The 27347-nt window shown below is 36.4% G+C and overlaps 1 protein-coding gene across 2 annotated transcripts in view; it reads right to left on the reverse strand.

The window, feature by feature from the left end:
- STPG2 (sperm tail PG-rich repeat containing 2) overlaps window positions 1–27347 on the reverse strand; it is a 182090-nt gene that overhangs the window by 63482 nt on the left and 91261 nt on the right. For both annotated transcript variants that reach the window (XM_087935920.1, XM_026697821.2), the window contains one exon: window positions 10914–11038. In XM_087935920.1, the coding sequence (XP_087792046.1) occupies window positions 10914–11038 (125 nt within the window). The remainder of the gene's footprint in view (window positions 1–10913; window positions 11039–27347) is intronic.

Consider the following 27347-nt stretch of genomic DNA (forward strand, 5'->3'; position numbering starts at 1 on the left):
AAATGATTTCAAACGAAACAGATAAATAATAAATGTATTAAACTGACAAGGCATTTGATATCTGTATATGTTATATAGTTCTTCCATTTTCTTAACAGATGTTCAAAACTGCTTGTAGTTATTGAACTAGCTTGATCATAAAAACTTATAAATGATTACTGGTTTTTAAACTGTAGCATGATCAAAAATATAGGAACCTGCAAAAGTAAAATAATGGAGCGCATTTTCTTCAATATCAGCTTTTAGTGAATGCCATTGGTCATTCCACACAAAAGCATTTATCCGTTTATTTATTACATTAATTGCTTTTATAGTTTTAGAATTGTGTAAGCTGCCCAGAGCTGTATGAACTACATGAGCTGCTGATTGAGATGGGTGGCTATAGAAATTGTATAAATAAATAAACAAACATACTGTTAGAATTCAAAGACACTTATATTATACATCCCAAACTACTCATAATTAATTGTGTGATGAAAGGTTGTGGCAAGGTGGCACAAAGACACACATTATATAAAATGTAACTCATCTGCACTGCAGATAAGTTTTTTTCTTACAATCAAAAGCTAATCATTTGTATACAACTCAGTCCATTAAACTTACTTGTACCATGTGACGCAACAGATAATGGCTGCCATTTTCAATGTGATGGACCTTCAAATATCTCCCTTTCAGTTAATATTCAGTGTATACATTGAATATGTAAACCATTCAAATTCAGTAAAAACAATGAGCCACAGTAATTAACCAAGGCACAAATAAGTATAACAGTCAGATATTGTAATACTTGTAATTAACTCTAATATTTAAAAGAAAGACTCAAGGGGGTCCAATGAACTTTTGGGTTGGGAAGGAATTATATAAGACTCGTTCACAGCTACAGAAAGTCTCTTCTTATCAGTCACTACTAACAAACGTATCCAATGGTGACAATGGACATGTTAATATAGAAACAGTACTATTTCAGGTCTGCTAGTCCTAGTATCATGATCAGCTGTAGAAAGAAATTGGAGTCAAGTTCCTTTATAGGTGAAACATGCTGGTTTAGCTACTGTCAATAATATGTCATATTCTGTTCTACATCAAGTACCCAAAAAACACTCAAAGACTATGCATCACAACAAATAACTTGTATATTACCAGTAAGAATAGCCAGTATTGTTGGGGGGAAATACTGTATATAGGTGATATACCAAAACTGTAATTGGTGAAATACACTGCTGAACACTGAACCACCCAATTGTACCCTTGCCTTCAAAGTGTAATATTGATCAAATGTTTATTTGAAGGGGACAAGAAAATGACATACATTTAATGCTTCACAAAACTTTTTTCCATGAAGATACACCGTATAATTTGTAATCTCTCAAAGAACTTCCCTTGTAGCACAGATTAAAAGAGTAAATATTTGCTGTTCTTGAGATGCACACAAACGCACACACAGAGAAACAGAGAGACACACAGAGAGAATAATTTGGGCTTTTTGTTTGGATTCCTAAAGGATGTCTAACAGCTAAACAATAACATTTTCTTCTACTTTCTCTGCCTTTTTTTTTCTTCAAAAATAATCCTCAATGCTCTAGAAAATGCAATTCATACTGAATAATCAGAAAATAATGACATGCTTATTATCCCTTGAAAATAACAAATCTTGAGATGATGAGCAGGGTTTTAGAACTGGAAAAAGAAACATCAATAACATGCACTATGCCAATGACAAGTACCCTCATGGCCAAAATGTAAAGATCTGCAAACTCTAGTAATAAAAGCAAAACAAATGGGATTAAAATAAAAATAAAGAAAATCAAACTCATGGCAATTGGTATAATATCCAGCTACAACCACCAGCCTTATAATTGGCAATACAGATAACTAATTGGTGGAGAATTTCTGTCTTTTAGGATCAATTATCAATAGTAAATAAAAAAGCAGTCAAAAAACATGCCACAGACTTATTCCTTGGCAGAGCAGCCATAACGTCCTTGGATAATATGTTCAAATGCTATGAAGGGTCTATGTTTAAAATTGGGAAACCATGATATTTCCTGTGACAATCTATGGAAATAAAAGTTGGACTTAGAAAAGCAGAAGATGATAGAATATTGACACTTTTGAATTTTGATGTTGGAGGAGATTCTGAGAGTAATATGGGCAGCCAAGAAACAAAGTGGATCACCAAACAAATTTTGTCTAGTATCTACCCAGCCTTTTTAGGGAAGGTGTTAAAAAAGATGTTTGTGCAACAGCCTCAGAGGACCTGATAAAGCATATTATATGGACCCCTCTCAGTCAGGATTCAGGTCTGGATAGGGCGCAGAACTAGTATTGGTTACGCTCTTAGATTATTTCTGATGGGGGTTGGATGGGGCTTGGGCATCCATTCTAGCTCTGACTGACTTTTCAGCAGCTTTTCATGGCCCCACTAACCATAGTATCTTCTGGACTGGCTCTGCAGGTTGGGGAGGTGTGACACAGCATTTGTCCTGAGGTTTCTCTGAGGTTGATACTAATCAATTCTTTGGCCCATAATATACAAGACATGCAGAATTCAGTGCTCTCTCTGCTTCTTTTTAACATCATTATGCTACTGATATTTAATATTACATCAATGGCAATGGTCATCCAATGCTGTGGATGCCTTACCCTGGTGCCTGGGTATAGGAGAGGAGCAACAGGTTTCAACTGAATCCTGGCAACTCTGAGTAGGGTTTTGGGCATGCCAGTTCTGGGGCTATGCTATCTTTGGTACTGCATGGGGTTTGCACTGCCCCAAACAGACCTGATTCCCAACTTGGGAGTTCTCTTAGATTTGTGACTCCTGCTCAAAGAGGAGGTGGCAGTTGTGGCTCAAAGGGCTTTTGCACAGTGTACATCTATTCCTGGATTGGTATGTTCTACTCACACTCACTCATGCCCTGGTCATCTTCCAAGCAGACTCTATCAGGGGTTGCCCTTGAATAGTATCTACAAGCTTCAAGTGGTACAGAATGCAGCACCATAGGCAGTTATATGTGCCTCTGGAGCAACACATGTTACACCTCTCCACAAGCAGCATCGATTGCCAGTTTGGTGTATTCATGGCATGGGGCCAAGTTACCTGAGAGATCATCTCTTGCTGATTACATCTGCCAATCCCATCAGTTCTGGCAGAAGAGGTATGCTGTGGGTCCCATCTGCTAAGGAGTTGTATCTGGTAGAACCAGGACGTAGGCCTCTCCTTTCTTTTTTATGGTTTGTTTGTATATTTTCCAGAGTCATCCAATGGGTGGCAATATAAATATGGTAAATCAGAATTATGTCTTTGCAAAATATGAAGTTATCCAATTCCGATACATAATGCAAAGATAACTAGAGAAGGCTCTAATTCTGCAAAAGGTGGGAGGAAAGAGAAGATGACGAGTGGCAAGGTGGAGGGATTCAAGTCACAGTGTGAAGAGTGTACCGTTTGAAAACCTGAAAGACCAGATTAGGAACTGTTCCCCTTGGAGAAAATCTATCTATGTGGTTGCTAGATGTCAACAACAACTTGATGGGGCATAATCAATCCATCAAAACTGTCAATAAGCCACCTACTTTCTTCCTAACTTTTTTTTCAAAATGCTGCAAGGGTTTCCTTCTAATTCAATTCCCTTTGCTGCTGACAATGAAAATAGCTCTTTGGTAACATTTTACCCTTTGTCTATTTGCTTTAAGTACAGTATCTAGTAAGCCATATTTTCAGCCTTTGACTCCTGCTGTGAAAGACAATCAAAACAATGTTTAAAAGTCTCAGTTACAATCAGAGGGGCATGGTGGCTTGTGTGGTTAGGATGCTGGGCTGGAGGTTAGCAAGTTCAAGACCCAAATGCTGGTATGTGGCAGGGTGAGCTCCTATCATTTGCTCCAGCTTCTAGTCAGGGACATGAAATAAGCCCCCACAGGCATCCCTGGGCAAGGGTGATGTCACTGGCTAATCCTTTCAACCCAGAAGCGCCTTAAAAGGTGCATGAATGGGAATGGAAAGTTACTAGGCTTCATCACACTTGCAAAGCACAGTGTGCAGTACTGTACCTTATAAGGCAAGAGGCTGCTAATGTAGACCTACACTCATAGGTTTCTAGTATTTTAGTATTTATTTGATTTGTCAATCGCTTACAAGATACAGGTATAAGAATAAACATAGTTTTGAATACATGAGAAAGATACTTATAAGAAAAATAAAAGAAACAATAGGAGAGGGACGGTAGGCACGATTGTTGTGCTTATGCACGCCCCCTACAGGTCTCTTAGGAAATGGGTGAGGTCAATAGTAGATAGTCTAAGGTTAAAGTTTTTGGGGTTTGGGGAAGAAACCACAGAGTCAGGGAGAGTATTCCAAACATTGATCACTCTGTTGCTGAAGTCGTATTTTCTGCAGTCAAGTTTGGTGCAGTTAACCTTGAGTTTGTATCTATTGTGTGCTCTTGTGTTGTTATGGTTGAAGCTGAAGTTTCTGCCCAATATCACAGCTGCTCATTGTAGAATAGCAATAGCAATAGCACTTAGACTTATATACTGCTTTATAGTGCTTTACAGGCTTCTCTAAGTGATTTACAGAGTCAACATATTGCCCCCAACAATTTGGGTCCTCATTTTACCCACCTCGGAAGGATGGAAGACTGAGTTAATCTTGAGCCTGGTGAGATTTGATCTGCCAAATTTCAGGCAGCCGGGAGGTAGCAGAAGTAACTTGCAGTACTGTACTCTAACCGTTGCTCCACCAAGGCTCTAGTAAGCATAGTTCTTTGATTCATGCTACATGGCTGTGAACAAATTATTTATCTATATAATAAAATCATCTCTTGAGCAATAAGCTGGAGTGGTAGCTGTAACAAACAGCAACTGAGATTTGAAGCCTCAGCTGATTGTTCTTTCAGCGTATCATCACAGCACTAACTCATGGTTTAAGTCTTTATAGCATCATGATAGGTTTATTTTCGACCCCTTGTTGACAATTAATCTAAAATCCACAACATTTTGGCAAACAATGATCAGGGGAAGAATGCCATTAGAGTCACCCGGAAAAATGAATTAATAATGTATTATTAATTAATAATCTCTCTCTCAAAAAAAGCAGAAGCTAACATCTCATAAACACATGCAGTTTGGATGCTGTAGAAAGCTCTGTACATTCCATTAAAGCATATTTTACAGTCTTTCAATGATGTCATTCTGATTCATTTGTTCACAGACCTCTATGTTTTGATCATCAAAGTGACTGCATTTCAGAGATCTGAAGTATACTGAAAGGGGTGTGTGCATTTCATGGGAGAACTGGAAAGCAATTTAGCGCATAACATAAATTTGGTGAGATGTTCTAGCCCATTCAACTACAGAATCCCAATTTGTCTGTCTTCATTTGTCTTCTCAGACAGTAATTCATTGCACAGATTATGAAAGGCAAATGAGCAAGTGAGGTTTAAGACTACGAGTGCACCCAGAGGCACTATATATGGAGGATTAAAAACAAATGATACATTTTTAGATCATCTGAATACACATTAAGTTTCTACTATCAAAAGATGTGAATGTACATGAGAAGGTTACTGTACATTAGTTCTAAAATTAGTGTAACAGTACATTAACGGTGTAAGCCACCTGTGAGTTGGGTGGCGTTATACATTTTTTAATAAATAAATTAGCAGAACATTGCTTAGAATTTTACGTCCTTAATTTTTCTTATGGCTAACCATACTGACAATTCAAGTGTTAAAGTGCATTTAAGTATTATCTTTTCAACAGATCTATGTCTGGTACCATATAATGTAATATAATAAATACCCACATTACTTCTGGATCAGATTTAAGAATAAATTTAGATAAACTAGTAAACAAAAGCTCAAATATATTGCCTATAGCAATGAACCACAGTGGTACAGTGGTTAAAGTCAGTACTGCAGGCTACTTCTGCAGATTGCCAGCTGACTGCAATTTGGCAGTTCAAATCCCACCAGGCTCAAGATTGACTTAATTTTCCATCCTTCCAAGGTGGGTAAAATTAGGACCTAGATTGTTGGAGGCAATATGCTGACTCTGTAAACCACTGAGAGAAGGTTGTAAAGTAGTGTAAAGCAGTATATAAGTCTAAGTGCTATTGCTATTGCTATTGCCTGTAAGTAGTAACACTTTCCAAATGACAAAACATCCCTCTACAGAATTATTTCACTTCAATCATATTTTCCAGGTTTCCATATTATAGCTTATGTTAAGCCAAAGACTCAATTAAAAATATATTTTCCAACAGCAGAAAGATGTTTCATAAAAAATGTTCATTCAAGAACAGTCATGTTGATCTTTCAGAATATTAAAAGACACTAACTTTTATATTGTCAAAATAAAGAGGTGTCAGTCAACATGACAGAAGTGTTGTAAAATTGGCTAACAGGTAGAAATTGTTTTAAATGATAGACTAGTTTGTAAGTACAATATATAAATTAACCATTGCAGTTTATATTAAATACCTGCACATTTAGAGAAAAATAAAATATAAATTATGCTACTGGGTTTTTTCAGAACCAGTGCTTAGATTTAAGATGCAGAAATTGAAAGGAGATTAAAAGGAGATATAAAGAACAGCATGCAATGTAGAGAGCAGAATATGGATTTGTGAATGTGAGGATGTAAGAATAGAATGGTCTGGAAGGGTACAGTGAATGGTGCTGGTGTGAACTTAATGATCTATCCAATTTTTCTTACATTTACTATATTTTACTCTCTTCTTTACATCTTGCATACTCCCAAACAAACAGCCTAATAAGTGTGTGTGTGTGTGCGTATAATTATCATTGTTGCTATTATTTTAAATGGTATTTGGATACCTATCTGTAAGTCACTTGCTTTCCATCTCTAGTACTTATAGCCCATTGAATGTTTAATTATTACTATAATCCCAAGGCCCCAGATTAGAGATGTGACAACTCATATGACATAATAAAATACTGACTTAAAGCTTGGGGGTCCCACTAAGGCAATCAAGACTAATTACTAAATGAGGAAGAACTGCTACTGACTGATGATGTGACTCAGTCTCACTGAGCAAACCATGTAATCACAGCTAGTCATTATACAACTGATAACACTTCAAGAACTGGTGTACTTTCCTACTCTAACCTCTTTCGTTTCTTCAACATGTCCTTTTATGTAGTAGGTCTGAGGGAAGAGGATTTCTTTCTAGTTTTTAATTTAATAATCTGGGACACTTTCAAAATGATGTCTGGGTATAAAGGAAGCAATAAATAAGATATGGCTAAGTATAAAATAAGCAATAAGATGAATCCCAGTTTTGCTTGTTTACATATGACTCAGTTAAAGTCTATATTATTTGTGTAGCCATGCATGTAGGATGGTTATTCTAAGAATGTAGTCTATCCATTAGTATCTATACGGACATCAGCTAGGGAAGATTACACCGAACAAGTTAAGTCTTTGGTGAGAAACTCTGGTCAAAGTTTTCTAATAAATACAATTATTATGCTTATCATCTTGCTTGTTTGTTGTGTAAATTTATCAATTTCTTCTGAACAGTTACATTTTTTTGGATTGATTTAAAGATGATTTAAAGAAAAGGATTACATTTGTTCCCTTTAAGTCCAGATAGGAATTGGTTTTCTACATATTTTGCATCAGGCTTTTTGACTAAAATAAAGAAGAGGAAGTTAGTGCATATTGCTATGACCTGCAGTACCCTTTCAAGGGATATTGCCAGTATAGTATTCATACAGAACAATTGAAGTATATCAATTTTAAAAACATGACTCTGGATGAATGTACCTGGAAGTATCTTTATTAAGTGAAACAGACACTCTGCTATGCTTGATATTAGTGACATTGGTAAAGATCAGAAGGGTAGAATACATTTGGCAATAAGAACTATTATTCACAGTTTTCATTGACAATATGAACTAAGCCTATATCGCAATGTAACAAAATTCAGTCAATGTTTTATTAAATTTATTTAAATAAATGCCTATACTTTAGCAAGTATAGACTAAATCACTCATCTTTCTTTTTCTTTTCTCTCTGTCTCAAAGAAATATAGGAACATTCATTCAAGCCCACACCAGGATGACTAAGGAGGATTACTCCATTCATAAGGGTTCATATAACAGCACTGATATAATAAGAATATTGACTATCTTTCAGATTAAAACTGACAGCATTTTAGAAGAAAAAAGCACATAAAATATATACATGGAACATTTCATTGCCTTTTCAAAACGTATCATTAACCTCCTATCTGGCCTAGAGCCAGCTGTAATAATGAAAACTTGCAAAATATAATTGAAGCAGAAGAGTTACATGGAAATACATTTCTAGTAGCCTGGAATCATAGCAGGAAAAAAAAGAGTCAGTCCATGCTATTTTTCTTGAACAGGATAGTTTGGCCTACTTCTGGACAATTATATGTGCAAATAGCCACAAAGACTTGCAAATGAAAGAACATCCCAGAAGCTGAAAGCCACAAATATACATCATATGGGAAGACATTGGTGTTTATAATTTCTGTACTATTTAATCTATCATGCATGAACAAGCAGTTATGTGCATTTACCAGTTATAGTCATATCAGCACCAGGGATGGGATTCTACCAATTCGCACCTATTTCCTAGAACCGGTTGTTAACATTCTAAGCAGTTCAGAGAACCGGTTGTTAGAAGAAATTACTGGCCTAATCCTGTAAGGAAGGCAGGAAGGAAACATTCTGGTGTTGCTTACAGAAACTGCCTCTCTGTTAACCCTTATTACATTCTTGGCAGGACTAGACTTCCTGTCTCAGAAACATCTCTGGAGTTTTTTTCCCCTCCTTTGCTGGTACTTTGCTTGTGTGGAGTGACCATTTAAAGTTACAGTGGCACTGAAAAAAGTGACTTATGACCATTTTTCACACTTAACGGCTGTTGTAGCATCCCCATAGTCATGAAAGATCAGGAGAGGAGATGCGTGCCTGGATGTGAGTGATATTGAGTTGGCCACACCCAGCCAATCACATGACCACCAAGCTATGTCCACCCAGTCACATGACCACCAAGCCACGCCCACCACTTAAGCCATGCCCACAGAACCGGTTGTTAAAAATTTTGAATCCCACCCCTGATCAGCACCTCAACATTTTGGATTATAAAAATTAATCCCTCTGGAATAGCATCTTCCAGAGACAAGAACAATGCTCCCTTTGCTACTTTTCTGGGAAAATATGGTCTTAGTCCTTGGAGTTAATATACTATTGTGCTTTGGGGGTTCTGTTTTGTTTGATTTCTGTCGTTTTTAGATCATATAGGTCAGTGGTAGTATTCTACGGGTTCGGGCTGATTCTGTCGAGCAAGTAGCGCCGATGAGCAGCGGAGACCAAATCAGTTCTCTCCGACGTTCTGCTGTTAGGCCCACCCGCCCACCTGGGCTCCCATACTGACCTTTATTCCCTGCTTTTGAAGCGCAGCTGCTTTGCGCGGCACAGCAGATTGCCTCACGACAGCTGCTGAAGAGACAAGGACAGTTCAGGATTGCAGAAGGTGAGTCAGAAAGCCTCTGCACCTGTGCAAGATGTGCGTTTGGTGCGTGCACGTGCGCAAAGTGTGTGCAAGCGCACAAAGCGTGCCCACCAAACCACACCCACCAAACCGGTGGTAAAACACTGTCCATGTATCTGTTCTTACAGCTTTTATCTGTTCTTACAAATGGATGTGTGTGTTAATGCATTAATTTGCATTAATCAGTCTGATGGCAGATCAAATTTTGGAGAAATGGCCTTCCAATGTATAGTCATGCCTTTTCTTACAAAAATGTGGAGGGGGACATATGAGGTTCTCCAAGGAGTGCTAACTTGGGGGAGGATGGGACAGCTAAACAGAGAAGACATTTCTGCAAGTACTCTGGAGATATTTAAAGTTCTAGGCCAACACTTCACTTTGAAGCTAATAGTAACCAAGTACAAGTCTAAAACACAGATATACTATATTCCTGATGGTGGATGCTCAAACACAACCAAGCTACTGTGTTCTGGGCTAGTTAAAATTTCCAAATGGTTTTCAATGGTGCATATTGCAGTAAACCAAGCAAATAGTGATTAGGTAAATAGTGATGGGGCATGTGTTATCCCAGGTAGGATCACAACTGGTACATAAAGGCTCCCTCGCTATTTAATAAACCTTTACCAATACATAAATTTGTATCCTGCTTCTGTACCAAATTCCTTAGTGGTTCACCATAAAGATTGTACCATACAAGATTAAACTATACATGTAACAAGTAGCCCTAAGGTAAGATAACATAACTTGGGCTCCTGAATGCAAAATCTATATTTCATTTTATTCAATTTAACTGTCAAAGAATAAATGTCTTTGGAAATAGAATAACATCTGACTAGTTTCGCCATGCAGAAAATGCTGTATATTTATAACATCAAAAATTCTACAAATTAGGGTCCTTTATGTGACAGGAAATCATCTGGGAGAAAGTTTAAGTTAAGGCATGTTCATATCTGCAACACCAGATTAAAACATCTACTCTAGTCAATTCATCTCAATCAAAAGGCACTTAAGCCATATGTCATGTTCAATCATATCATTTACATAAATGATCGTTTATCAGCATCTCATCAACAAGATAAAACTCTATATGTTGCCTTTTAACTAACTGTACGTTTCCTCCATGGACCAAATGCTTCCAACCAAGCCTGCAAACTCCCGCAGAAGGCCTGCTGGTAAACACAAACTTGACACTGCAATAAATACAACAAACGCAGCATTTTTTTTCCAAATCTTCCTGATTTGGAAAAAGAAGCCATTTGCTTTCCTGGTATTAGATATACTATTACAGGTTATTATGAACCTGTTTCACAATTATAAGGGTTGACCAGGTTTAACCATTTGCCAAACAACATTGTGTTTCAACCTACCCCATATGAAGCAGGCCCAGGACTGCTGACTTTTGCATCTTTAAAGCGTGGTTCTTGAGAAACACAGACTCCAGAAGATAATTTTGCTCCTGGCTGCTCAAATATTGGGCTGTAGGTCCCTGGCCCTAAAAATAAAAAAGGAAATGCAGAAGATAAATTCATATTTTCTTCATACATGAGGTTTACCATCAAACTATACAGACTGTGACAAAGAAACAAGTTATGAGAATTGGCATTCTAGAGTAACATAAAATGAAAACAGTTCACATCATTACACACAATCCCTTATGTTATTATCAGAATATAATATTTCATGTGTATTGGTTCTTTTTATTTTTTTAGAAAATATAAATTTTACCTAAATTGTCTATAAACAGGCTGATACATGTTTTCTACATTTGCAATAGACTTCTTTGAGGGAAAGTTACCAGCAGAATTAGCTAGAAAATTTAGGAGCCACTGTCCAAACCAGACCATGCAAAGACCCATACTCAAATCTCAACAAAGCTACAGCATTATATGCCTGCAAGACATTCTAAGGCACTGCCAAGAATAACTTCTTCCTTTGTGAAATAATATCTGCAGGAAATGAACAAATTGTTCTTTTTTTGTGGTAAGTGTCTATCGAATTCTGAGATGCAAAAAGAAAAAACCATAGCAACAAAAAGTATTTCATTGAGCAAGTAGACTTTCTTCTCTCATACTACAAAATGAAGCTCACAGTAACAAAGATCAGCGTGTGACAACTGCACAGTGACAATAAGCAGTGATCTTAGCAGAGTACACCTCACTGCTTGTATTTATTATATTTACAACCACCTTTTCTCCATGGAGCTCAAAATAGTTAAGACTGAACAATTCGCTAACATCGGCAGTAAAACCTCAACCGATGCCAAAAATGTTTATAGGTTAGGAAGAGACGAATAAATTATTTTCTGAACAACATCACAGTTGCAGGTATCTAGGAATGAACCTGTTTTATTTCCATAGGAGCTGCTTCGGAACATTAATTTAGCTCAAACACATAGGACTATATGCAATTCAAATACTTTGAAACCTGTTGGAGATTAAAAGTGCAACACAACATTCAAGCTTCAAAATGCAACAGTTATTTACTACTCTGTCTGCATATTAACCCAACTGAGTTCCACAAATTTCTCATAAATCCTTTAGAGTAAATGGCACAATGATTAAGAGGCTTTCTTTAAGCCCAAGTAATTTTGTCCAATTAAAACATGAACAGAAAGTTCCATTATTCTGTTGGCATCATTGTACCTACTTAAACTACCTCCTCCCTAGTAGTACTAGTAATAACTGTGCTGTAATTTTTTTTTACCTAGACTTAATCTCAGCACAATATACTTAGCTACTGAACTCCCTGGTTACTTGTGTTGCAGAAACATGGAAGAAAGAATTATCCATAGGTTAAGCATTTCTGCTACTGCTCTACAGAAATGAGGCTTTAGCGGATACCTACAGATTGCATTAAATATTTCTTTGATTTTACTCTGAGACCACATTGGGTAGGGCTGAAAAAGACCAGAAGGGAAGCTAAGCCTCTGCATACTCTCTCTATAATAGCTTTGACTTCTATCTATTTAGCTATCTTCTATCTTTATCTAGCTATCTATATCTGTCTGTCTGAAAAATTTATACAGCTGCCACATTGCTAAATGAGGTCAAGAAACAGACAATGCAAGTGTTTTACAGAGATGCAACTTTTGCTGAAAGGTGTAATAACAGAATTTTGAAAGCTTCCAAAGTTTTTCACTACTCTTGTCATGCCATACAAAATAGAATCAAGACAGAAATATTTTGAGACAGGATATTGTTTGTTTTTTGTTGTATGCCTTTTACTTTCCCATTAGGTTGCCATTTTTCCTTAAACAATTCATCCATTTTCTTGTCAAGTATATCTTCACATTGCTTTACAATACAATGTGTGCCAGACATCTAGAAGTGGTATTCAGCTAGTTCTGACAGGTTCTGGAGAATCAGTAGTGGAAATTTTGAGTAGTTCAGAGAACTGGTAAATACCACCACTGGTTGGCTCCGCCCCCAACTATTTGCTGCCTCCCGAGTCCCAGATGATCAGAGTCCCAGATGATCGGCTGGGTCTTCTTTTGTTGCCCTGCACAGGAGAACAGGGCTAGAAAGCAGATTAGTGGGGTGGGGAGGGAATGGGGATTTCACAGTATCTTTCCCCTGCCATGCCCACCAAGCCATGTCCACCAAGCCACACCATGCCCACCAAGCCACACCACACCTACTAACTCATGCCCACAGAACCGGTAGTAAAAAAAATTGAATATCACCATTACAGACATACAAATAAATCCTTTCTATCTATCTAATCAGCAGGGCTCACCTAACAACCCAAACTATATTCAAAGGAAAGCCAATAGGAACTGGAAAGCCAACAAGATCGGGGACATGTCAATTTCAGCGAGAGGTAATGCTATTTCACAAGATGGGAGTCACAACAAAGAAGGCACATCTCTTGGTCCTGTAAGATGCCACTGTTTAATTAAAAAAACTAGTATAATTCTTTGAGGCATTAGTCCTAAGTGCTTGAATATTTGTGATGTTCCTTTCTGTGCTTTCTGTTCGCATATACTGTATATAGACACACACAGATACACAGACATATACACGCACTCAAGTTTGCAAACCTTCCTAATACTCCTGCTTCCTATTTTCCTCACAACAACCATCCCATGAGATGAGCTGGGCTGAGAAAGAGTGATTCACCAAGCCATATCATACACATCATAATGATTATTGCCTACCTCTTTATGTTTAATCCAAAATCTGGGAAAATTAATAAATTTAGTAGTCTCTGGGCATCCTTTACTGTATATAAATTGGGTCAAAATGTGACCTGGGGTTTATATTAATTGGGGAAACAACAAAAGCAGCAAAGTAACTCTGACTTCATATTGTAAATATTGTTTATAACAAATTATAACAAAGGTGTTGTTAAATATGAACAAATAATTATATTGTTAGAATCCTTAATAAAAATCTGCTTTTAATAACCCTGCATATTTAAAATTTGAAAAATTATTCAGGGGTGGGGGCTCATACTAGGAGGGTTTCAGTTATTATATGCTGCTGCTTATGTGATACAGATCAAAGACTTGCATTACCACATCCTGCAGCACCTGTTGAGTACCAAATTATACAAAAGCTATCTTTTATTAATTTACCAAAATGCCACATTCTAATTACAGGTCAGTAAATAAAACTTTTTTACTTACTGTAGCAAAGTGCCTAAGAAATACCTGCCTTTCCCATGATTGGTACATAATGGGAAAATCAAGAGAAGGTGATTCTTATAATTATATATATTTTCTGGCCCTATGCAGGTTCAATCTCTATGAAATGTCAACCACTGCTACAGGGCAAACAAGCCCAGAACATGAACAATGGATAATTTAAAGTGGATATTTTTGCTGTAAAACTTCACTGAGTACCTTTTTACTACAGTCAAGGAGAACTGAAAAATGATCCTTTGCAAAATGAAGCATTTGTGCAAATTTTGTTACAGGAGATATGTGGATCTTGTACCATTAAATTGCCAATCATTTTACTACTACTTTTAGGTAAAAACACAATGTTTATATACAGTCTACAATTAAGAGTTGCAAAAACAATGGACTTTTATCTAAATTAAACAGGTGATATTTTGATGCATATTGTTTATTTTATAATAATTTATACTTCACTTATGCATATATACTGGTATGTAATATATATGATATGACCGGTATGTAATATATGCAATATGATATGATATGTTGTATACATGTAATATGATGCAATATGTACATTCTATTATTAGTATGTAATGCCCGCTACGAATTAACTCTATTTTTTAAAAAAAATTAAATCACTAAAATATATTAGAAATTTCTAGTCGTGACATCTTAAAGAAGAATTTAAGGTAGCACAGGCTTGAATTTATGTTGTTAGTTATATGAAAGAAGACTTGTGTGGTAAAGTAATGAGATGAAAGGACTATGCACTTTCATGTTTAAGAGTGGAATTCCAGTGAGATGGGATTTACAGGAGATTCTGAAAATATCATGTCACTTCATTGCTGCTGGAGAGGGAATGGAAAATTATGGGGAGAAAGTTGTATCTCATTATGACATTGTGAGAAAGGAAGCAACGAATTACAACTAACCATTGGTTACTACATATACGGCTATAATATAGTTAACCCATTTTTCCTCACACTAAGGTTGTTGTATAAAAACTCTTCAAACTTTGCTTCACATGTTAATCATCTTTGCATAAAAATAGAATTTTGTAATCAAAAATCCATGATGCATTAAATGTACTGCACCACATAACTTTAGTTTGATTCCGCATGCTCTAACTGTTCTTGTGACAATTCAAAACTTGCTAACAAATAATCTATCTAAATTAATCTATTTTTGTAATTTATTTTGATCTGCCGATACTCAGCTTTATTGATTTTATCTTATTTTGTTGTAAGCCACTCTGATTTTATTTCAATTCATTGGCATATAAGCTAATTTGAAAAAACTGTAGCCACATCTTTAGGATTCCACCTCTAATTCAGTAAAATCTCTTTCATATAATGTTTGCACTAGTTGCACAGTTCCAATCTGGTTGCATTGTTACTACACATATAATGTTTGCACTGGTTGCACTGTTACTATACTGAACATGGGCATAAATTTATCAATTTCTCAGGTGATGATGTCTGCAGTTAACTGATAGATGTGCCCTCTCTAATAACAGCAAGTGGAAATATTTTTTTAAAGGTGCCTCAGTCATTTTTAATATTGCATGGCAAATTACAAGATGTATTACTTAAATAAAACTTGGGATGTCTCAATCAGCCTGAATATGCTTCATCAAATTGGCATTTTGGGGAAACTAAGGACATCAGTTGACTTGGTAGTAAATCCCAGAACAAAAACATGAGACCCCCCAGAGAATTCTGCAAATCTTGTGCTTCCCCCCACCAATTTACCTCCATGATAGTTCATCTATAGAAAGAGGACAAAATTAACTATCAAACTGATTAATTGCTATTTACATTTTGTTTGTATACATACAAATGCACATTGAATATTAAATGCATTATAGAATGTAATATATAAATTTTATATTATATATAGAAATCTGTAATTCCTGAAACAAGGCAACTGTGAAAACAAACAAACAAATAGAAAAAAAAAAGAATTTGATTCTTGGCCTGCCAAATGAACATTTTTTTGTTCAGATTTCTTTTTACTTCATAAAGTTCAAAATACAAGGTGAATTTTTGGTGATTCTCTTTTTCTGTTTTATAGAGTATAAATGCTGAAATCTTGGTACAAGTAAGCAAAATTAATATTTCTTGATAACTTTGTCACTGTTAAAAACTTGCACAAGGTTTTTGCTCAAATCTTGCTATAATATTATTGTATCATATATTATCTGATATTGTAGGTTCTCTCTGTGAGATGTCCCAAATGTATAGTTAGCTGTAATATTTTTTTTAATATTACAACCATCAAATATGAATGCTAAAAAAGCATTAAGAAAATATTCCAATTTGATTTAGGTATTTGTTCTACTTTTTTTAATACTGAAGTCTTGAAAACCAATAAAGTATGTCTCTCCCAAAGGATGAAATATGTGTATAAGTTTTCTTGTGCCATTAATTTAGAAGGCAAATTCAACAAAGAGAGTTTGTTTTCTAGAGCCGTACTCTATAAATGTTGGATAAGGAAAACATTTAGGTTAATAGGACTCAATGGAGTATTCACAACAATCTGTGCAAAGAAGATATGATTAAACCTGCTGAGTTTTCAAGAAAGCAGTGCTTTCCACAAAGCACTTCCAAAATCATGTTTTACTCTAAGCCACTCTAGGTTAAGTCCATAAAAGAAACGCTTGGAGACCTTTAATGTAGAGTAGAACACTGGCCTTGTGCAAGTGATATTTCATAGGTATTCTCCAGATAGCTCTTATGCTAAATATGAATAATGGTGGGGGTGAGAAAAGTGATTATGCAACATTATAGATGAAGGACAGAAATTTAATGGCTGCTATAACATTCTCTCTGAACGTATGCAAATCCCTTTTCTCCATATTAGAAGAAAAATTAAGGCACAAGATTAAACCTCATATGGAAGTTGCACTAGCCCATATGGCATGAATTGTACTGGATATGGCCTGTTAAATATGTAATTTCTACTCAACATACATGTCTGCTTATTTTTATAGTCCCGGATTACACTGTGTAATAATTACACTGTGCTAGTACTGATTTGCTAATATTGTATAGGCCAGTAGATATGGTGGTTAATTGAAACATGACTGGAGGCGTATGAAAGGTTTCTATCAAAACTTTCATGAAGTCCATGACCTATATAAGTTAATTAAATTGATAACAGTCTGCAATCCTACAGTATTGAGAGTAATTACTTGTATTGCAGTGTAACACTAATCTGCAGTTCACATGTGTCACATGTGTCAAGAATATTGAATATATATTGAATATTTACTGGACAACTATTAATCTTATTGATTTGTGGCCCAGTTAGGTGCAAAAACCTTTGCATATGGTTTCCTCTAGGAGTCAAGAGAATTTATCTAAAAAAGAACTACTTCTTCTGTGACAAAATAACTAGGGTTATTCTTTGATGCATAATTTTATGATAAAGTAAATACAGATGTTCTCCTGGGAATTAATGCAGGGCTATGTAAGCAAGTTACCAGTTATCTCTCTGGATCTAAAATTCTTCAGGAAAAAAATGCAAAAAATTTTCCTATCATTTTCTTTTCTTTTTAGCTTTGTTTAAAAACAGCTTAAGTAGCTGGTCATTATTCTAGGTGACAATATTCCAAGGCCTGGTTGCAAAGAGTTAATACAGAACCATTTCCCAGAGTGCAGTGGTGCTGTAACCACCTCAGCAGATATTACTGACGACACTCATCCCACCATTTGGGCTTCCATGAACCATCTAAATTGTAGACCAATGCCATAGTTTACCAGTCTATTCTTCAGCTCAGCTTTTCGACATTTTGGATCATTGCAGCGTTGAAAATGAGTACTATCTTAATGCTAGGTGATACTAATATTCAGTGCTGTGGAACAGAAGCTCTACTGTTCACCTTTGCCATGAACCTTTTTCTCCAGACCAACTCATACCAAAAAAATATTGTTTCTCCTTACTAGTCCTCATTTATAAATGGGTGTAAGTAAGGTTAACTTAAACTTAAAAAGGAGTAATTAGTAAACTCAAGGAGAGAAACAACCTAGAACTAAGGATACATTTCCTGAACAATTAATCCAGAAGTTGTGGGTGCTCAACCTCAGTGGAGGTTTTTGAGAAGAGAATTGGACAACCACTTGTCTGAAATAGTACAGGGTTTCCTGCCTGAATGGTGGGTTGGATTAGAAGACCTCCAAAGTGCCTTCTAACTCTGTTATTTTGTTAGTACTAAAACTCTGGGAGCTATCTTCAATTGGGTGAAACATTGCATTATAAGACAAGAATTTTGCCTTATAAGTAAGTGGCTGACTGTTGCAAGATGGGAGAAGGGAGCAAGGGATGCATGAGAAATGCAGTAGTGACTGCTGTCAGGTGGCAGAGAGCAAGAGGTACATGAGAGTTGCAGTGAGAATCAGAGAGGATGTGTGAGTGTACAGCACAGATCAGGGAGAGTATGCAAGGCTGCATCTCAGGGAGGGTTTATAGGGGTGCAAAACTGGCAAGCACAGTACAAGTGCACTAGTGCAGGGAGACTGAGGGGTAAAGACTTACCCAACCAACTTGCAACCTTCATTGCCAGCTAACCCACTGACTTTCTTCCTTTAAGCTTCCCACTTGAAAAGACAAGGGGGAAGCATTACTCACTTTCAGGGAAAGCAATGCTATGAAAATGGCAGAAAGGGAATAAGTTCTAACGAGCTAAAGAAATAGAAAGAACTGGATAATAAAAGGAGATAGAACCACATGTAACTGAACATCAATCAATATATTTCTCCATATCCTTTCAAGCCATCCTTGCTTCTACCACATCTATCCATTCCTTCATATTTTATTCTTTGAACTTCTCGCCTCTCTTTTCTTGAAGATCTCATCAGTTCCATTTAAGCATATGTTCTCAATCTTCCCTTTCCTCTTGACTTATTTATGCGTAGATTTGTTTAAGTCGTTATCCTTGTCATCATCCAGCATTACTGTTCTTGACATTTTGCAATTCAAATTCATTCATTCCCTTTATATGACCAAACCATATTTCTATTTACTTGCTTCCTTGTTCCAGTTTGGGAAAGATAAAAATGCATATAGGAGGCATATATAGAATACAAATTTTAAGAGTAAAGGAACCGTGCTACAAAGGTGAGTCATGGTATGCTTGACCCAGTGGCATTGTTTTATGTGTACTGGAGTGTTAAAAATCTTACAAGATCAATTGGATACCTGGTAGCAAAAAAAAAAAGTTGGATGAAGTCATTTTCAAACTACACATTGCAAAGCATGTGTTAGGCTGGGGATTGAGGAAATAGAAAATCAGTTAAAATCACATGAAACCTCTTAGCAATTAGACATCATGCAAAAAATGAGGGTCTATACCAGTGGCCCCCAACCTTTTGAGCAACAGGGACCAGCTCCATGGAGAGAGGTTTTTGTGTGGACCAGAGAGGACGTGGTTTCACATATAGCTTACATCCCATAGACGGGGCTTCACTTGCTTGCGCAGCCTGGGTGATGGCATGTGGTATCAGTCTATGGACCAGTGGTTGGGGGCCCTGGTCTATATGAACCTGTGGATACAATTGAGGAGGATACATCCCTGATTGTGAAAATCAAAGTATGTTGCTATTTAGTGCATATTCAAATTCATGCATGAGCATTTGCAGGAATCATGCATACTGAATTAAAGATAGAAAAATAATACTATTTTACACAAGATGCATAGTTTAGCCAATAAAATAAGTGGGAAAGTAAAGGTTTCCTTTCTCCAGTTGTGTCCGACTCTAAGTGGTGGTGCTCATCCCCGTTTCTTAGTCAAAGACATTTATGTGGTCATGTGACCAGCATGATTAAATGCCAAGGTGCAAGGAATGCTGTTATCTTCCCACCAAAGTAGTATCTATTTATCTACTCGCATTTGCGTGCTTTACAACTGCTAGGTAGGCAGGAGTTGGGGCAAGTAACAGGAGCTCACCCCATTGTGCGGCTTTTGAGTCTCAAACCCAGGCTGTTTAGTCAATGAAGATACCCAATTCAAGTCTGTTACAGAAATTATCAGAGCTCAGTACAGTTATAAAAGAATACTAAAGAAAGATATATTCATACATATGAGAGTTTTCCTACATGGCAGACATACAATGCACAATGCTTAAAAATGTGAACAAGAAATGTAATGCTTTCTGATTAGCACCTACAAATGTCAGAAAACTTTACTAACGTTTTAAGGTGTCATGACTGCAATTGTAACCTCTTATAATCTATTATGAATTTTGTTCACTGCCTTCACACTTCTCAGAAGGCAGATTAGGAGTATTTTAAATAAATGACAATATAGTATCATTAATTATAGTTAATGGAGTCCGTTATGTATTCAAAGGCTACCATATGATATAAATGAATGTGACTGGGAAAAAACCAGAATAGGCAAAAAGGAATCATGGGGAGCAGAAGAAGAATGGAGAGGAAAGAATCAATTAATAAGTTTTAGAGAATCAGAATATGCTGAATAGCAGATAAAAGGTAGAATAAAGGATTTAAAAGTGGAATGAAAACTAAGGGTGAAATCACAGAGCCAAAAGAGTTCTACCCTAGGCAAACAGAATAATAATAATAATCATCATCTTCATCATCATCATCAAAGGGATAGGCCAAAGGGTCTAATTTGAACTTTTTCATGTAATTATCTCTAGCTGAATAACAAAGGAAGTTAACTGATTGTTGGCCTTTTCTTCACACCAATCAGAAACTAAGAATTTCTGCCCTTTCTCTTTCTTTCTCATATATTTTGACAAAAGATTGATCATCCATGCTTGTGAGCTGAAGTTATGAATAAATTGTAGTCATCTCCACAGATACAGATGTAAGGCTCCTACTGTTGCATTTCCTGACCACAAAACCAATTGAATTATGTACTGTCACTGTAGCAGCTAGAAAATGGAGCTATCTATTATACTAAACTCCCATAAGGCTTTCAAAATTCATAGAGAAAAACATGTTAAGTTTCTCATATGTTAATAGGCTGTGACACAGCATCATTCTTCAGTAATGGCAATAGAAAGCAGTTCTTTCTTCCACACGCCAAACTTAAATATGCCTTATTCCAGAATAACAGATATGTGCGCCATATGGGAAAGTATCCTAGTTTCCAAAAATGATTAGGACAGAAAATATCTATTTACTTAGAGCATAAAGGTTTCACCTACATTAACTCCAATGAATAATGTGGTTGTTTAAGCTTAAAGCAAATCTAAAGCTTACTTGGTGTGATGTTTTATGAGTGTCCAGGTTAAACTAACACTTGTCTACCATTTTTGGGGAAGAAATAAAATGATATAAAAGGAAACATAATGCAAAATGGATTTGAAGTACCCTAGTGCCTCCTTTATTCTTAATTATATGATAGTCAAAATCAAAATATTAACTTCTACAAATCTTGTAATTTCATATTGAACAACTACATGCATATTTAGATGTTTGCCTGTGTATGTGTATGTGTGTGTGTGTATACATCTATCTAATTTTCACTTTAATGCCTAATTTCCTATCAATTATAATTTTGAATATAATGTAGAGATGACCTTGGGAAAGCAAATCAATGAACCAATAGGGAAACAGCAATTCAGTCCTGGGAAAGATAAGGCATGAGAAAGGAATTTAAACTCAACCTTGATTGTGTTTGGTATAAGATGGGGGAGAGGGAAACTGGAAGGTTTTCAAGTTTATATCACCCTACAACAATAAAGTAATGTTTCCATATCTAACCTATCTTGAAGGGCTGACACTAATTCAACAAATAATAGCAAATTTGACTAGCAAATAAGTAGCATGACTTCAAACAGCCATGTAGAAGAATTAAAATACATAAATGTTACCATACTATTATTTTGGAGGGGGTATTTTGGAGTGTGTGTTATTACATTGTCTCAAAAACAAATTTTAAAAATCACGATTAGTATATGTTTGGAAGCATAGTATCTGAACTACATTTAAATGAGTTGAATGTCCTGATCAGTTAATTTTTACAACTTTTAAATACTGTATCCAAGATAAAACCATATGACATTGAAAAGTAGTATAATATATTTAAAGTTACTTCGAAAGCAACACCCACCTGTGTCATCTTTGTCACCCTCTGCATAATTTATTTGCCAGGGTGCTTGCTTTTAATGTGCTAAAACTGCTACCTCATTTTTAAAAGCATTTTCTAGGTGTTGCCTCTGTTTATCAAAACAAACAGATCATTGGTTGCCAGCACTTAGCTTCATACAGTTCAGTCTCATAGTAAACCAGGGATAAACATGAGTCATAAACAAGATATATCTCTGCTGTGCAAGCAACATTACTTGGGTACAGTCTTCATCAATTAGGATATATGAAAGCAAATGTAGTGCAGGATTTAACCTTGAGAATTCGTTTAATTTATAACTGACTTTGGTGCTAGATCCAAGTGTGTGTGCTCATATATGGTAAAAAAAATACAATACACAGCTTTTCAGTGAAGTAACTTCAAACTTTGAAAAACAACTGTCTGCACTTGTTAGACCACTGGTCCCCAACCTTTGGGCACCAGGAACTAGTTCCATGGAGATTTTTCCACAGACCAGAGAAGACAAAGTTTCGTGTGCTACCTGCATACCATGGATGGGGCATTGCTTGTTTGTGCAGTTCAGTTTTTGGCATGCCATGGACTGGTGCCAGTCCACAAACAGGGGTTGGAGACCCTTTGTGTTGGACAAAATAGAACAAGTAGCTCTTTTTTTAGCTCTATTTTGTTCAACCAACAAAGTATTTTTGCCTCTTTGATTATTCTTTATGCCGTATTATTGCTCCATGATCTCATATCCTAGTATGATTTTGACCCTAATTTATGACTTCTAGTTCCTAGAACCTTCCCCTACTTTTTCCTTCAATGTTACTGTTCCTATAATTATTGTTGTTTATAATCCAAACCTAATTACCTACAGTATTCCTCATTACTTTCACTTTTTATCCCATGACTGTGGTTGTGAAATAAAGCATATAATTATGTTTTTGTAAGGACTACTTAAAATGATAGCTGATTTCAGTTTTGGTTAACACAAGAGTGGAAATACAAATCTTATTAAATATGGACATCTAGTGGCATAAAAAAACTAAACATTTCTGTTTCTATATTCATGTTCAGTCAATTTTCAATAGAATAGAATAGGATAGGATAGGATAGGATAGGATAGGATAGGATAGAATAGAATAGAATAGAATAGAATAGAATAGAATAGAATACCTTTATCGTCATTGCATTCTACAAATACAATGAAATTTGAAAGCTACTCCAACACAGTGCCCAAACACTACATCACAATCACACTACAGAGTATTTAAAAATTAAAACAACAACAACAATAATAATGATAATAATAATAATAAAAACCCTACTCTAAAACCTATCTAAAACATATAGTAAGTTAGATAGTTTAAAAATGCCAGTATATACATAGGGCTAAATCACATATGCATTGTTTGATTCAAGACAATTATTGCCTTGCAAAAAAAACTGTTTCTCAGTCTATTAGTCCTCATTTTAAGACACCTATGGATTCTCCCTGAGGGTAATAGTTCAAAATATGAATGACCAGGATGAGAACGATCTGTGGAGATTATTAGTGCTCTAGAGAGGAGTCTGGTCTTCGCAATCTCTTCCAAGGAAGAAAGAGAGCAACCAATGATTTTTTGTGCTGTGTTTTTAACACTCTGGAGCATCTTCTTATCCACTACAGAGCATCCAGCATACCACACCGTTACACAGTATGCCAAAATGCTCTCGATGATAGAATGGTAAAAAGTAACCAGTAACTTCTCACCCAGACAACTCTTTTTCAGCATCCTCAGAAAATGCAGGCACTGTTGGGCCTTCTTTGTAGTGGCTATAGTGTGGACCGACCAAGTAAGGTTGTCAGAAATATGAGTTCCTAGAAATTTAAAACTATGAACTCTTTCCACACAATCTCCACTGATATATAGTGGAAGAGGCTCTGCTTTGGATTGTCTGAAGTCTATAATCAATTCTTTGGTCTTTTTGATGTTCAGGGCAAGGTTATGACTCTTGCACCACAAGACCAGTCTGAGAATCTCTGACCTATAGGCCATCTTGTCTTCTCCTGATATGAGTCCCACCAATGTGGTGTCTGTGGTGTCTGCAAATTTTATTATAGAGTTAGTGGGACAAGAGGGAGTGCAGTCATAGGTGTAGAGTGAATACAAAAGGGGGCTCAGCACACAACCCTGTGGAGAGCCAGTGCTGGGAGCAAGAGTGGAGGAAAAATAGCTGCCAATTCTAACAGTTTTGAGTCTCTTAATAAGAAAGTCCTTTATCCAACAGCAGATGTGAGAGGAGAGGCCCATTTCTAGCAACTTCTTAATCAGTATATCCGGAATGATGGTGTTAAAAGCCGAGCTGTAATCAACGAAAAGCATCCTTACATAGCTCCCACTATGCTCCAGATAGCATAGTGCAATGTGGAGTGCAACGTGGAGAGCCATGGCAATAGCATCCTCTGTGGATCTGTTATTCCAATAGGCAAACTGGTATGGATCAAGGTTTGATGAGAGGCAATCCTGTACATATTTTAAGACCAGTCTTTCAAAACACTTCATAATTATGGGAGTGAGAGCTACTGGTCTATAGTCATTTAAAGTATCAGGAGAGGGCTTTTGGGGAACTGGAATATTAATGGAAGTTCTGAGACAAGATGGAACAATGGCTTGTGTAAGAGAAAGGTTAAAAATATTTGTAAACAGACCTGCGAGCTGGTCAGCCCATGCTTTGAGTACCTTCCCAGGTACCCCATCAGGGCCAGCGGCCTTCTTTACATTCACTGCTCTAAGCACCTGCTTCACATCATACTCTTGTACTGTGAACAGTTGAGTACCGGTGGTTTGTAGAGGCAGTGTGTTCAAAGACATATTCAGTTCGAATCGGGCAAAGAAGCAGTTTAATTCTTCTGCCAGTGATGCATCGCTTATTGATCGATATGGGGTTGCTGCCCCTGTAATTAGTGATGTGTTTAATTCCCTGCCAAGCCCATCGTGGACCATTATTTGTGAAGTAGTCCTCAATCTTCCTTTTATAGTCATTTTTTGCCTCCTTGATGCCCTGCCTCAGTTCTGCTTTTGCCTTGTTATACCAAACCCTGTCCTCGGACCTGAATGCTATATCATGTGTCTTGAGAAGTAATTGTACTTCCTTGTTCATCCAGGGCTTCTGGTTTGGAAAAATCCATATGCGCTTATTCACAGTAACCATATCCACACAGGCCAAGATGTAAAACAGTACAGTTTTTGTATATTCCTCCAAATCCTCTTGTTCAAATAAATTCCAATTAGTATTTGAAAAACAATCCTGCAGTTGATCAAGTGCTCCCTCTGGCCAGATCTTGATGAGTTTGATTTCAGGCTTAATTTTCCTTCTGAGGGGGTATGTATGCAGTGATAAATGATCTGAAAGTCCCATATGTGGAAGAGACACTGCTTTATATGCATGCTTTACATTAGAATACACATGATCAAGTGTGATGTTTCCCCTGGTGGCACATGTCACATACTGAGTAAATTCGGGAAATTCAGTCTTTAAGCATGCCTTATTAAAATCACCAGTTATTATATGAGCCCCATCAGGATAAGCCTTAAGTTGTTTATTTATTGTAATATGCAAATATGCAAGTGCAGTAGTAATATTTGCATCAGGAGATATGTAAACAGCTATAAAAATCACCACTGTCAGTTCTCTAGGTAGATAGAAGGGTCTGTACATGACTGTCATCACCTCTAAATCAGGAGAGCAGTATCTGTTTATAACATGGCTGTTGGTGCACCAGTTATTATGAATGTATAAACAAAGTCCACCTCCTTTAGTCTTACCAGAGTCCTCATTACAGTCTTGTCGGTGAATGGTACGACATGCCAGTTATAGTGAGGCATTGGGAATAGCTAAGTGAAACCAGCTCTCTGTAATAACTATCACACAGCAGTCCTTTATCATGTGATTGCTCGCTGCCATCAGATTAATCTCATCCATTTTATTGAGGAGTGACCGAGCATTTGAGAGAAAGATACTTGGCAATGATGGTTTGTGTAGCTGTCTTTTTAAGTGAGTTAAAACTCCTGCTCTGCAGCCCCTCCTCTACCTTCTCTCTCTGTGCTACCTGCGCCTTTTAAATGATCCCATTATAATCCACGGAGATCCTGGTGGTCTTGCTATCTCCTCAGAAATACTGTAAGTCCTCTGAAAATCCGACACAATAGCTCTAGCAGACTGCAGTCCATAGCATATTAGTTCTTGTCAGCTGTAAACCTCCCCCATGCAACAAGACTCAGACACTTATATCACCAAACACACACACCAAGCCAGAGAGCGAAAAGCCGCAGCAACCAAGTGCGGCGCCATTTTTAATGGAATTTTGTTCCAGATAGTAATAAAGTCCAGAAAGAACAATAGTGCTTAGAGATGTAATAAGATATGTTATTAATGTTATCAACTTTTTCAGTAAAACTGATAATTTTAATTTTCCTAGAATACTATTTTAATACCATTTTCAGAAATTTCATAGAAGTTTGGAGTTACAATCAGCATGATAAAAATAAACACAGCCATTTATTTATTTACTTATTGAGTAATCATAGACCATTCCCCTATACCAGTATTATTAATGAATAACCATTGTTATTCTGACCATCTTGAAGACGCCCATATTTTCATAAATTACATACTGATTCTTCTTTGTTGAGACACACTTTTCATTGAAGAAAACAATCTCAGATATTATTCTACAGCACAGCTTCTATATTTATAGAATGGTAGTCTAGTTTGTGACATAGCCATGGTCATCCAGCTTTACTTACAGATTTCTAATTATGCAACATCTAAGAAGAAATATAAATGTACATTACTCAGTCCAAATAGTAGCTTATAAAAATGTACAAAAATATAAATGATTGAAAAAAAATAAAGACATAAACTCCATCTTTAAAGGCTCGTGTGAACATTTGAAGTGATTTTTCTAGAAAGCAAAAGACAATATTTTATATGCTTGAAGAAACTACCTTAGAAAGTAATTGAAGAACATCTAAGTCAGGAACCTACATTTCCCCTCGAAGAGCTGAAAACTGTAGCTTGTTCAATGCACCATTCAGGCTCTTTTCGGGATGGGCTGCTTTAGCAACAGTGCTA

Source organism: Pseudonaja textilis, chromosome 6 (assembly GCF_049901715.1).
Source record: "Pseudonaja textilis isolate UNSWEBS1 chromosome 6, rPseTex1.2, whole genome shotgun sequence".
In the NCBI taxonomy this organism is placed as follows: Eukaryota; Metazoa; Chordata; class Lepidosauria; order Squamata; family Elapidae; genus Pseudonaja; species Pseudonaja textilis.